We start from the raw sequence: 13060 nt of genomic DNA, 5'->3' as shown, positions 1-13060 counted from the left end.
AGTCTATTTCCTCCTCTTCACTCTGTGTCCTGAAGTAGAGGCTGAACACTTAAATGCCTCCTGGGGCTGGGTGCACAATGGACAGCAGTAAGGTGGGCCCTGGGCAGCACAAGAAGGCATGGTTGAGGCTTAAAGGTAAATGAGCATGAAGGCCCCACCTGAAAATGTTCAAATTCAAGTTTCAAACCCTGAGACTTCCTTGGTGGTCCAGCAGTAAAAAATCTACCTTCCAACACAGGGGATGTGAATTCAGGGAACTAAGATGCCACATGCTGCAGGTCAGCTAAGCCTGTGTGCCCCAACTAGAGAAACCCGTGTGCCACAACAAAGACCAAGCACAGCCAAAAATAAAAAAACGGGAGCCTGCCAACTAGTGTGACCAGGTCTAAGTTTGATCCTGGGCCAGTGTGCGGACTCAGGTGCCTTAAGTGCCCCCATCAAACTTCCTCTCCCAGGATCGGGGGTCCATCCTTCTACCCAAAGGCTTCCTTCCCTGATGTAAATGGGTACCCAGGGTTCACCCGCATGACTGGGGCCTAAAGAACACCAGGCTCGAGGGCTGGGGAGGGACCATCACCCCACAGTCTCTGTCCAGACCTTTGCCGCTCGTGGGGCCTTCGTCTGCCTCCTGTCAGCGCGTCTTGCTGACTGTCAAGGCCTTGCTGGTGTTATGTGACCTCTTGGCTGGCTTCTGTCTGCCTCTCCAGAACCCCTTGGCCATCTTGGGAGGGTGATCTGTAGGGGCTGCCTCAATGGCCCCCTTGCCTCTGGCTTCCTGTTGGGTGGGAAGCATGACTGAGGTGTGAGGGAGTGGGGAGAGGTCACGGCAGGTGCTGCCCTGCCGTGCTCCCCACAGGGTTGGTTTGGGCTCCAACAACACTCACAGCTCTTCTCAAGGTGGTCTTCTGTTTTTGTTTATTTTTATTTGGCTGTGCCAGGTCTAAGTTGCGGCATGTGGGATCGAGTTCCCTGACCAGGGATTGAACCTGGGCTCCCTGCATTAGGAGCACAGAGTACTAGCCACTGGACTTCCCTGGTGGGAAGTCCAAGGTGGCCTCTCTGTCTGACATTCCTTCTCCTTGCCTTTAAAAAGTGCCTACAGTTCTCTCCTTTTATAGCCTTGGATGCTGCGCTATTCCTTGGGGTTTCCCTACATCTGTCCATGCCTTTGTAAATGATAGTCCTTTTGTGCTGAGTTGAATCTTGTCCCACTCTCCTAGATTCATGTCTACCTAGAATCTCAGAAGGTGACTTCCTTTGGAAAGAGGGTCTTTGCAGATGCAATTAGTTAAGATCATACCAACTTGGGGTAGATTCTAGCTCCAAAAGCTGGTGTCCTTCTTTGTAAGAAGGCCATGTACAGACACCTAGGGAAGGAGGCCATGTGATGATGGAGGCAGCGAGTGGAGTGATGCAGCTGCAAGCCAAGGAATGCCAGGGACTGTCTGCAACCACCAGAAGATGCAAGAGAGGCATGTGACAGTTTTCTGTGAGTCTCCAGAAGGAACTAATCTTGCCAACACCTTGATTTCAGACTTCTGGCTTCCAAAACAGAAAGCGAAGGAAAATTCTGTAGTTCTAGCGTCCAGTTTGTGGTAATTTATTATAGAAGCCCTAGTAAACAAATACATCCTTTATCAAGCTTTCTTTCAATTCTCCGAACTTGAGTGCACCATCTGTTTCCTGTGAGCACCCTGCCTCTGGTTCACTTCATTTCCCAGAGGCTTTCCATTACTCTGAGGCTTCCCAGGTGGCTCAGCATAAAGAACCCACCTGCAATGCAGGAGATGCAGGTTCAATCCCTGGGTCGGGAAGATCCCCTGGAGAGGGAAATGGCAACACACTCCAGTATTCTTGGGCTTCCCAGGTAGCGCTAGTGGTAAAGAACCTGCCTGCCAGTGCAGGAGACGTAAGAGACATGGGTTTGATCCCTGGGTTGGGAAGATCCCCTAGAGAAGGAAATGGCAACCCACTCCAGTATTCTTGCCTGGAGAATGCCATGGACAGAGAAGCCTGGTGGGCTATGGTCCATGGGGTCTCAAAAGAATTGGACACGACTGAGCACGCATGTTCCATTACCCTCAGTGAGTCCCCAGTCCTCACCTAGGTACTTAAGAGCTTCCCCACTAGAGTTCCCTGCTGCTTCTTCACTCCTTTTATTGCCTGGTTCCCACAAATGTGAATCCAGGGATTTCCCTGTTGGTCCAGTGGTTAAGACTGTGCTCCGGGGCTTCCCTTCCTCAGCGGTAAAGAATCCACCTGCAGGAGACACAGGTTCGATCCCTGATCTAGGAAGATCCCACAGGCCTCAGAGCAGCTAAGTCCATGTGCCCCAGCTACTGAGCTTGCGCTCTAGAGACCAGGAGCCACAACTACTGAAGCCCACGTGCTGCGATTACTGAAACTGAGCACCCTGGAGTCTGTGCTCCGCAACAGGGGAAGCCACTGCAATGAGAAGCCCTCACACCGTGACTAGAGAGTAGCCCCTGCTCGCCACAACCAGAGAAAAGCCCATGCAGCAACAAAGACCCAGTACATCCAAAAATAAATAAATAAAATAATAATAAAAAAAAGACTGCGCTTCCACTGCAGGGGGTGTGGGTTTGATCCCTGGTTGAGGAACTAAGACCCTATGTGCTGAGTGGCACGGCCAAAAACAAACAAACAAACAAAATGTGTATCCATGGCCCAAGCCCAGCTGGTTTCTTGGCTCCTGACCCTGCTTTGCATTCATCCCCGTCACCTTTTCTGGGTTCCTCCACCCACATCTCATACATCCTTAAGGCAGACTCCAGCCTTTGTCCTCCAGCAGGGAGCTTTCAGGACTCCCCAGCCTGCAGAAACGGACCTCATTAGCTCTTGGTGCCATTACTCTTGCTTCAGGGTCCACACCAGTGGGGTCCACAGGGTGTCCTGTGTGCTTCTCCGCAACTAAACTGCAAGGCCCAGAGAGCCGCACGCCTTCCTGTGAGGTGCCCACGCAGGACACGTGATAATGTGTGTGCAGAACGAGCCTGAAGTGTTTCTGGAAAGGATGCTCCTACTGTACCGCCAGGGGAAGAGGCAGGACTTCCTGGCTCCCGGGGGAACCTGGGTCCACAGCCCTTACCAGCTGGAACCCTTCTGTGACATCACAGTAGGGACAGGGGCCCTGAGTGATGCACACCAAGCAGACTTCTGTGGACTCGGAAAGACACTTCAGAAGGTGGGAAAAGAGAATCCCCCTCTCTCCCCAGTTAGACCTTTCTATTTTCCAGTTCCAGACTGTACAATAGTGAATCTGACTGCTCCCCCTCCCAGAGGTGTGCGTGGGGAGAGAGGGTTTGGGGATATTCTAATCCTCCAGCCTGGAGGCCCCACGCTGCTTCTCCCGGTCCTTCATCCTCACACCTCATTGAAACCTCCTCTGACTCATGGCTATTCTGAGCCCTCAGCCCGCTCCCCGCCAGCTCTCAATTCCTCCTCTTTTCAGAGAAAATGAAGAGATCCCCTGTGGTAGAGTCTGTCTCTAAGTCCTCGATCCTGCAGGAAGAGAACTTGCCCCAGAAAGAGGCTGAGTAAGTATTGTACTGAGGCAGGGAAGCACTGTCCTTGCATTAAAAAAAAAAAAATCTTTCTCTGAGTCTCTTCTCAACTGATCTGACATTTCCCCCTTTTAGGAAAGGCCAGCACCCCAGGGAGTTCGGATGGGAGGCAGAGTGCAGCCTGGGGGGTCAGCCCTGCCCCTCTGCGGCCCACGTCTCTGAGCCCTGCCTCTGCGGGTGCAGCCTGAGGACCAAGGCCGTGCTGCACCCTCGGCCCTCTCCCGTCTCCCGCCCAGCCTCTCAGGCGCTCCCCAACTTGTCATCCGGAAGGAAGCCGCTGTCTTTTCCGGGGACTGCATTCAAGTCTCAGTCCTCCCAGAATTCTCTGAAGCCCCAGGTGAACGCCAAGTCCCAGCTGGCCTCTGGGGACAGGTCAAGAGCTTCCTGCAGTGCCACACCACCACGCAGGCTGGTACCCATGGGCATGTGGCCTCAGAGATTTCTTAACCCGCTCTCCAAGTCCTGGCCAGAGGAGCCCCTGCACACCTATATCCCACTGGAAGGGAGCCACTGCCTCAGCCTGGAAGCCCTGTCCCCAATGATGTCACCTGTGGAGGGTGACAAACCCCAGTCCTCTCCACCATTCTGTTTTAAATAAAAATATATTTAGCCAGTTATGGTCTTTCTCTTATAACTACTGAAAGCAGAGTAAGGATCTGTTTTAACTGAGAATATATTTTATCACTCTATTCCAAATTGGGCTTTCTAGGGTCCTGATTGGTGGGTCCATGACTGAAGGTCTTGATGATCTTTCAGTTATGTCTGCCTGTAACCCTGTGTATGGGGGACACTGTGACCCTTGTATTTTTTTCTGTTGTGTCCAGTTTTGGTGGGCCATGGAGTCAGGTCCACCAGGGTTCAATTTCCATAAACACGATGATGGGATTTTTATTGGAATTGTATTGAATCTACAGATCTGTTTGGTGAGAACTGATATCATTAATCTTCATGAACAGGTTATATCACTTCATTTATTTAGGTCTTTAAATTCTCTCAACAATATTTTATAGTTTCAGTGTAGAGGCCTTATACAGTTTTCATTAGATTTATTCCTAGGCACTGGATGGTTTTGTTGCTGTTGAAAATTTTATTTTTTCATACAGGATTTTTCTAAGTATTGGTGATGGGTATTATAGGAATGGGAGGCCTCTTTAATACCCTTAATTTTTTAAATAACAGCTTTATTGAGATATAATTCACATACTGATGATCAACATGAGTGCTCAGTTATGTCTGACTCTTTGCAACCTCATGGACTGTAGTCCACCAGGCTCCTCTTTCTATGAGATTTACCAGGCAAGAATACTGGAATAGGTTACCATTTCCTCCTCCAGGGGATCTTCCTGACCCAGGGATCAAACCCATGTCCGCTGCATCTCCAGCACTGACAAGAGGATTCTTTACCACTGCGCTACTTGGGAAGTCCAATTCACATACTACACTCACCCATTTAAAAATGTACAATGGCTTTTAGTATATTCATAAATATGTGTAACCATCACAATCAATTTTAAAACATTTTATCACTTCAAAAAGAAGCCTTATTTTCTTTAGCTATTACTTGCCTATTGTACTGTTTTTATAATATCATTTTCTTTTTCTTTTTTTTTTTTTTTGCTGCTGGTATAGATCTATCTAGGTATATCACTTGTATTCAGTGACTTCATGAAGTACACATATTCTTATAGTTTGTAGATTCTTCTGGATTTTCTTATGTATGATGTCATCTATGAATAATAATATTTTTACCTTCCTCTTTCCAATCTTTCCCCTTTCCAAGTCTTATACGTCTAATATAATGTTGAACAGAACATTGTTGTGAATGGATATCTGTATCTTATACTGATCTGAAGGAGGAAACTTTCACTATTTCATCATTAAATAAGATGATTGCTCTAAGGTTTTGTTTGCAGACAGTCTTTATCAGATTAAGGATGTTCTCTGTAAATGCCGATCATAAATTGGTCATCTGACTTCCAATCCTGAATCTTCCACTTATTAGTCCCTCTATTCTGAGGAAACCACTGACCTTCTCTGGGACTCAGTTTCTCCATCTTAAATGGGGAAAAGAATTTCTACCTTAAAGCTTCTTGTGAAATTGGAAATATTTATGAAGAATAGCTAACCCAAGTAGGTGCTCAATTGAATGTATGGCATTGCATTATATACAGTTTTATTTATCCTCCTCCTCCCCACTCCACCCCCCTCCCCATGAAGTTTTGCTTTGCCTCTCTTGTCCAGTGCTGTATCCCTAGTGTTAAGAACAGTAGCTGGCATATAGGAATTGCTTGAAGAAAGAATTTTTGAACATGTTTGGTTGTGCTGGGTCTTTGATGCTGCCAGCTTTCTCTAGTTGCAGAGCTTGGGACTTCTCACCGCGGTGGCTTCTCTTGTGGAGCACAGGCTCTAGACGCGTGGGCTTCAGTAGTTGTGGCTTGCTGCTTTTAGGGCACACAGGCTTAGCTGCTTCTCCACATGTGGAATCTTCCCAGACCAGGGATTGAACCCCCGTCCTCTGCATTGGCAGGTAGATTCTTACCTACTGTACCACCAGGCAAGTCCAAGAAAGAAAAGTTTTGATTAATCAATGTCTATTTTCTCTTTTCTGAAACCCTATGGCTATAAAGCATAGTTTGAGAGCCCAGAATTATACTTATCCCTTAGAGAATCACATAATTCTCTTGGGCACTTCCAAAGTTCAGTCCCAACTCTCCTTCTGACTTCTAAAAAGTGTCGTATTTTCCACTTCTAGATTAATCAATTTCTGCAGTCCCTTCTCCGCTAACTTGTTGTACATCAACAATACAGCTCTATGGGCTTCCCTGGTGGTCCAGTGGTTGAGACATTATGCTTCCAGTGAAGGGGGCATGGGTTCGATACCTGGTCAGGGAACTAAGATCCCATATGCCATGCTGTGCAGTCAGATCAATCAATCATTAAAACCTTTGATTTAAAAAATAGAGCTCTGGGGTCAATTCCCAGCATACCAACCTGCGCTGCATGATGGTGGACAAGTCCCTCCCCCTTCTGACCCCTGAGACCTCAGAGGTTTCCTCCAATTGTGGTTCCAATGAGATGTGACACTCAGGGGCTTGCAAATCTCCTGAGAACCTGCTCTGCTTTATCCAAGTTTCTTGTAAGAGCAGCGAAGAAACTGGACGAGCCTTCTAAACAGTGAGGAAGTTCTGAAATCTGGGAGGTGGATGAGGAACTTGCAGCCTGAGGGATGAAGACTGGAGGGCACTTCTGGACACCCCCCAATACCGTCCAGACCCAGTTTGTATCAGGACTTTCTTATTCCTGCTGGAATGCCTTCCCATTGCCAGTAAACCCTCTCTACCCTCCAGATTAGGATTTTCAACCTTGGCACTATTAACATTTTGGACCAGATAATTCTTTGTCATGAGGGCTGCCCTGTGTATGGGAGGATGTTTAGAAGCATCTCTGACCTCTACGCTCTAGGTACTAGGAGCACTGCCCACCTACCACACACACATTTTAGTGACTACTAAAAATATCTCTGCTGCTGCTGCTGCTAAGTCGCTTCAGTCGTGTCCGACTCTGTGCGACTCATAGACAGCCAATGCCAAAAGATCTTTCTAAAGCCCCTCTTTTACCAACCTCTCCCAGTTCAAACTGTCTCTCCCACAGTAGGCCTTTCCTGTCTCCTCCAACTTACATTCATCCCCCTGTTCTCAGAACTCTGAACAGCGTGAGTCAGAGCTGTCTCCATCGCAGGGGAGAACAGTATCTAACATCTATGGAGCACTTATCCCATGCTGTTGCACAGACTATCTGGTAGAATCCTCACACCAGACCCAGATGTAGATTACATGTGCGGTCCTCTTCATCATTCAGATACGGGAGCCCAGAGAGATGAAGTCACTTGTCCAAGGTCACATAGGCAGTAAGTGGTGGATGTGGAATTCAAATTCAGGCTGTCTAACTCACCCGTTCATAAACCATTTACTCTATGCCACACGTCATTTCCTCATTTGTTTCCTATGTATTCATCTGCCTCTAAACTCAACTGCAAACCTTTTGAGGGTAGGGATTAAAATACACCTGTGTATTTTTCACAGGGCCAAGCATAGGGCAGGAGAACCAAATAAACTTTAGGGATTGATTTCCTGCCAGTATGGAGTTTGAGGCATTAGAAGGCATGAGTATGTGGATAAGATCATGGATTGGGGAGAAGAAATGTTCAATATAAGGTTTAAATATTCATAATATTCATAAAATATTCAGAATATTCATAAAATGCACTGAACATAGTTGCACATCTCAATGAATTTTCACAAACTGAACACACTGTATGTAACCAGCTCCAGAATCAGATCATCATCAACGCAGACATCTCCCTCATACTCCTTTCCACTTCATCCATTACTTCATCCTCTCTTGAACTAACTACCATCTTGCCTTATGGTAACAGAGATTCATTTCGCCTCTTTTTGTCCTTTTAATAAAGGGAACCAAGGAGTATGTGTCCTTTGGGTTTGGCTTCTTCTGCCCAGCACTGTGAGAACCATCCATGGTGTTTATATAGCAATAGTTTGTTCTTTCTCTTTTCTCGAGAGAGTTCCATTGTGTGAGTATACCAGTTTATTTACTGTTAATGAACATTTGGTAGTTTCCAGTTTGGAGCTATTGTGAGGAGCACTATATGAACATTAGTGGATATATATCCTTTGGCAAACCCAGTATGCTTTTCTGTTGCAGCAATGCTTACCTATGGAAGTGCTGGGGCATAGGTACGGGTCATGCTTCGACTTTAGTGGATACTGAAAGGATCTCAAAGTTTTTGAATTTGGAGGCTTTTAAAGCACAATCGATGTGCCTCAGCCCCTGGGTGCTGTTTTGAAGAGATGGGAGAAGAGTGGTATGGTCTACTTGGAATCTTCCAGAAGATCACACCTGTATAAGAACCTTCTTTTTAGGAAAATAAAACAGTCAGAGATGAAAGGGATCATTTAGATCTCAAGTCCAAGGCCTTCACTGTGCACAAGGAGAAACAGGCTCAGAGACAAGGGTTGACTGGTCTAAGGTGGTGTGGTTCTAGCCTGGTCTAGAAGCCAAGTGTTTGGATTCTAGATCCCCATTTTGCTATTTGAGTACTTGAGGAGAGCTGCTCACCTGGGAGGTTGTGGGGTGGAACCAGATGCTCCATTGGACCCACCAGGATTCTATATGAAGCATGAGAATCGGGAGGAGGGGAACTGGGGAGCTGTCTTGCTCCCTACATTTTCCTTGAGTCTGGGCTAAAGCCAAAGAAAACACAAGCCTGGCTGCTCCTCTCGCAAGGGGAAGTCAAAGTGAGAGGCTTTACAATTAGAGTCTGGAAAATCTTCCACTTCGCTGCCCCCAGCTCCCCGACCAGGGAGAGGATGGGGTGAGGGGTGAGGGAGGGCCCTGCTGGCAGTAGGGACAGGAATTCCAGGGTCTGGAAACAAGACGGGCTTCTCCCTCAAGGGGCTCACAATATTCGGCAAAACCAGACAGCCTTTGGGCATAGAGCAAAACCCCACTTATTACCTACTGAAATTCCATCCACTAGGATCCTAGCGGGAGGCTTGAGCCCACCTCGAACGGAAGCAGCTAAGCCCACGAGACCACCAGCTGCAGCCTCGGTCCTTACCTGGTGTCCCTATCTGCAGCCCTCAGACTTTCGCATCCTGATCCTGGTCCCCGCTCCACGGTCCACATCCGCCCCGCCTGAAATTCACTTTCTATTTTCACGAAGCGGTTTAAGCTCGACCATCCCGAGGGAATAGAAGGTGTTCCCCTACCTTGCCCCAACTTCTCTTATCTCACACCTCCTTCCCAGGTCCAGAGGTCCACCAGGTAGATGAGACCTAAGAGAAGGATAAAAGAGAGGAGCTTGCTTCTCTTCGCAAACTCTTCTGCCACCCCCTCTTCCCTCCCCAACCATTTGCCTTCCCGCCCTGGCTCCCGCGCCGGGCTGGGGCGCCAACTAAATCTGATCAAAATGCAATTGCCAAGTCGTTAAGGTATTTGAATTAAAAAAAAAAAGAAAAAAAAACTCCCGAGAAAGAAAGTATTTGATGGCTAATAATCTCATTTCAATATAATGGGACCTTCTTCTGCAGAGAGCAAGACAGGTTAAGAGATATAATTATGACTTTGCAAACTCTCTCCCAAGCGCGGGAGACGCGCTGACAGGTCTGCGCGCGGCTGCGCCCGACTCCGCTCGCTCAGAGGGTAGACGCTTTGTCTGCAGGGCCCGTTAAAGAGACACAGTCCTTTTTCTCCCCACCCCACCCCCTGCCTCGGCCTACACTGCAATTTAACTGTCAGCCGCGTCCTCACCCCAGGATCAGCTCTGAGTCCCACGCGAGGATCGGGGGTGGGGTGGAAGACCGGACTGGGGGAGGGGGAGAAGGAGAGCGAAGGGCCGAGTGTCAAACGCTGCCCCCAGGAACTCGGAGCTGGGCTTGCAAACCCGCTCCCTTAGTGGGCTCTTTAAGGTTGCGTCTATACTGTAGGGTCCGAGTGGAGCAATGGTTGGGCGGAGTGGTGGTGCTGGTGGCGGCGGTGGTAATTCAGGCCGCTCAGATTTATCTATCGCCCGTCTCCAAAGTAGCCCTTCTTGAAGCACCCCAAAGGAACGGATTCCTTCCTGGTAGAATCGCTCGGTTTCAGCTGGCGGAAAGGAACCGAATTAGGGAGATGGGGAGAAATGGCGTTGGTGCTGTTCATAGCTACCTTTCCCCTACACTCTAAACTTTTCCCCCTCCCCTTTACTATATTGGGAGGGGAAAAATTTTTTTAAAAACCCAACTCATTGGAAGCCCGGATAGGAAATCCTTGAAGAAAGATTTTCTCGGTGTCACATGTCGCCCCCTTCAAGAAAAATTGAGAGAAAATCTCTAATGCGGAGTCTACGTGTGTGCGGGGTGGGTATTGCGAGGAGGCAAAACGACAGGCTCAGCACCATTAGAGAGTTTGATTGCAGTTCGGGTCAAGAGACTAGGGGACAGTCGATGCCAGGAGTTGGAGAGGTGTTTGAACCCCGTCAGCCGATGAGCTTAGCGGCGCAGCGGTGCCAAGGGACCCTGGGCCCTTACTTGGAAAGGTGGGCGAGCGTCTGTGCGCGCGAGTGCGCACGTTCGTGAGCACTGCTCCGGGGAGAGTCCTGCGCTCCCAACCCGGCCAATAGTTGGAGCCGGAAAGCGAACGCAGGGAAAGAACGCACTCAACACAGACCGACAGACAGACACTCTTGTCCCGAGAGAAGGAGTCGGGGCTAAAGGGGACCGGAAGCCTGTGGAGTTCCCGGTCTTCGCTTGTCCCCGGCGCTCTCGAAGCAGACAGGAGACTGATTCTGGCTATTTCCCGCCGATCTCGGCTCCGCCCAGCTTTGCGCGGAAAGAATTCGAAGGAAGCGGGTGCGTCACCGCCCCTCCTCGCCACTCCGAGCCCCTCGAACGGTGGCCTGGAGGACGCCGGCCACGTGGCCGCAAGGGGGTGAGGCTCCGGCGAACCCTGGGGCCACTTTGACGGGCGGGGCCGGCAGGCCTAGAGGCGCCGCGACCCCTCTTCTCCAACTGGTGAGGCCGTGGAACCGGGGTCCCAGGACTCCCTCTAGTCTTCGCGCCCGGCCCCGAGGACTGTTCGAGACGCCTTGTCGCACACCAGCCACGGCGAGTCCCTAGAGTCACTCGCGCAGCAGTAAAAATGAGGTTGGCACTGTCGCGTCCTGCGTGGACCGCACACCTGGCGCCGTATCCTCGAAGGGCGGTTTGTAAGCGAGAGGAGTCGTCCTCGCTCGCCCGACGGCTCCCCCTGGTGGTCCGGGTCGCAGGTTTCCCCAGAGGCAGAGGACTTGGGGGAGAACCAGGCCTCCGAGAAAGAGAGAAGCGATGCTCACCTGGTCGGCCTGGGCTGGGCGCCCGCCCCAGCATTTGCCGTCCCTCCGGTTTCGTCGGGCCCGGGGTGGCCATACCCTGCTGTAGCACCCTTAGCTTCTCCCGTCGCGCACCGCAGGATGGAGAGGGGGGCGTTTCTGGAAGCAGCACTCCCCACGCTGCTCCACTCACTAGGCAATACTTTGCTAGGCTGCTTTCTGACACCCCTGCCCATTTTCCTCTCGGTGTTTAATGATCCAATAGGACTGAGGCCTGGCGCGCTGCCGCCACGGGACCGTGGCTGCCGGGAGCCCACGCGGCCGCGCGGGACTCGGCTGGGATTCCCCGGGTGGCGGGTCGGGCTGGGGGCCGGAGCTGATGGCTCTGGGGGCGGAGGCAGTTCGGGGCGCCGAGGACGGCGGGCTGGGGTCCCGGCCCGGTGGGGGGCGCCGGGGAAGGCGGGCGCGGGCCGGGCACGCCGCCGGCGGGGTCAGGGGCGAAGGGGCAGGCGGAGGGCAGCGCGCGGGGAGCCGGCGCGGCGTCTCGGGTTACGCGGCCCAGCCCTCCCACCCGCAGCTCGGGCGCGGGGCCCCGGGCGGACTCGGGCCGTCCCCCGCTGTTTGCATTTCTCTGGCAGGCGGCGGGGCTTGGGTTGAAAGGAATCGCCTCCATTTGGAACGTTGTTTATTTTTCTTAACTAGCCAGCGCCGACAGACGACCCCGAAAGCACGGCGGCCGGACCCGGCCGAGCCCTCGCTGGGAAGGGGGTCAGGACCGGGGGGGCGGCCCGACGAGAGGGGAGGCGCAAGCCTCAGCCAGGGGAATGCGCCCGGGTCCCCTCCCGGCCGACTGGGGGGAAAGGTCGCGGAGGAGCCGAGAAAGACTTTCTTCTGTGTAGGAAAACCTGCTTTCTCCTGTCGCAATTACCTTCGCTTTGACCTTGCACCAGGCGGGGCGGGCGAAGTGGTTAAGCTTTCTGGCTTTGGGGTCCCGCCGCCTTGGGTTTCAGTTCCGCTTCCTTCACTTTTTTTTTTTTTTTTTTAAGCTCCGTGACCTTGAGTTAGCCGTCTTTGTGACTCAGTTTCCCTAGTTCTCAAATGGTATAACGTAGTGCTTAGCGGTTTGGGATGTTGTAAGGACTAAATGAATTCCTTCACATAAACCCTTAGCGCTGGGCCTGGAACTTGTCAAGAGCTCAGGAGACATTAGTCTCGTTCGTCGGGGCGGTGGACGGTAGTCGGTGCCCTGTCCAGGCGAGGGTGAGTGAAGGGGGGGGGGGTTGCAGCCAGCAGACGTGAAGCCCACCGGGAAGAGGCTCGGGCTGGAGGCCCACGACTCTCCGGGGAGAGGTGCGGGTTGGGGAAGAGTTCTGAGCGTTTTGACATGAAATGAATAAAATGCAAATGATATTCAAAGCCAGATGCTAATGAGGATATATCCTTTGAGCGTCCACAGCCCCGGCAGTGCCCAGAACAGTGGCGGAGCTGGTGTGAACTCAGAGATGGTGTGAACTCAGAGATGGGCAGGGTCCTGCAGCCGGGGACTTGTGTGTGTGTGTGTGTGTGTGTGTGTGTGTGTGTGTGTGTGTGTGTGACTTGTGTGTGTGTG

The 13060-nt window shown here is 51.1% G+C and overlaps 1 protein-coding gene and 1 long non-coding RNA gene across 2 annotated transcripts; one reads left to right on the top strand and one right to left on the bottom strand.

Annotated features, from left to right (window-relative positions):
- The first annotated feature begins 3107 nt into the window (after positions 1–3107).
- LOC133236240 (uncharacterized) lies at positions 3108–4197 on the top strand. Its single transcript, XM_061398132.1, has 3 exons — positions 3108–3205; positions 3473–3557; positions 3660–4197. The coding sequence occupies exons 2-3, from the start codon at positions 3478–3480 to the stop codon at positions 4180–4182; spliced, it is 603 nt and encodes a 200-aa protein (XP_061254116.1). The 5' UTR covers positions 3108–3205; positions 3473–3477; the 3' UTR covers positions 4183–4197.
- Positions 4198–5735: 1538 nt separating this feature from the next.
- On the bottom strand, positions 5736–9900 carry LOC133236239 (uncharacterized). The gene is made up of 2 exons (XR_009732802.1): positions 8317–9900; positions 5736–6126 (listed from the first exon to the last, which is right to left on the bottom strand). It is a non-coding gene; the product is annotated as an uncharacterized LOC133236239 (long non-coding RNA).
- Positions 9901–13060: the final 3160 nt, after the last annotated feature.

Source organism: Bos javanicus, chromosome 23 (assembly GCF_032452875.1).
Source record: "Bos javanicus breed banteng chromosome 23, ARS-OSU_banteng_1.0, whole genome shotgun sequence".
In the NCBI taxonomy this organism is placed as follows: Eukaryota; Metazoa; Chordata; class Mammalia; order Artiodactyla; family Bovidae; genus Bos; species Bos javanicus.
This window is presented reverse-complemented; position numbering and strand designations above follow the sequence as displayed.

What these genes read in the sequence shown, in the direction of transcription:
- LOC133236240 (XM_061398132.1), top strand. Translation starts at nt 3,478, where the DNA reads ATGAAGAGATCCCCTGTGGTAGAGTCTGTCTCTAAGTCCTCGATCCTG. An exon ending in TTGCCCCAGAAAGAGGCTGA is followed by an intron (nt 3,558 to 3,659) that starts GTAAGTATTGTA and finishes TCCCCCTTTTAG; the next exon opens with GAAAGGCCAGCACCCCAGGG.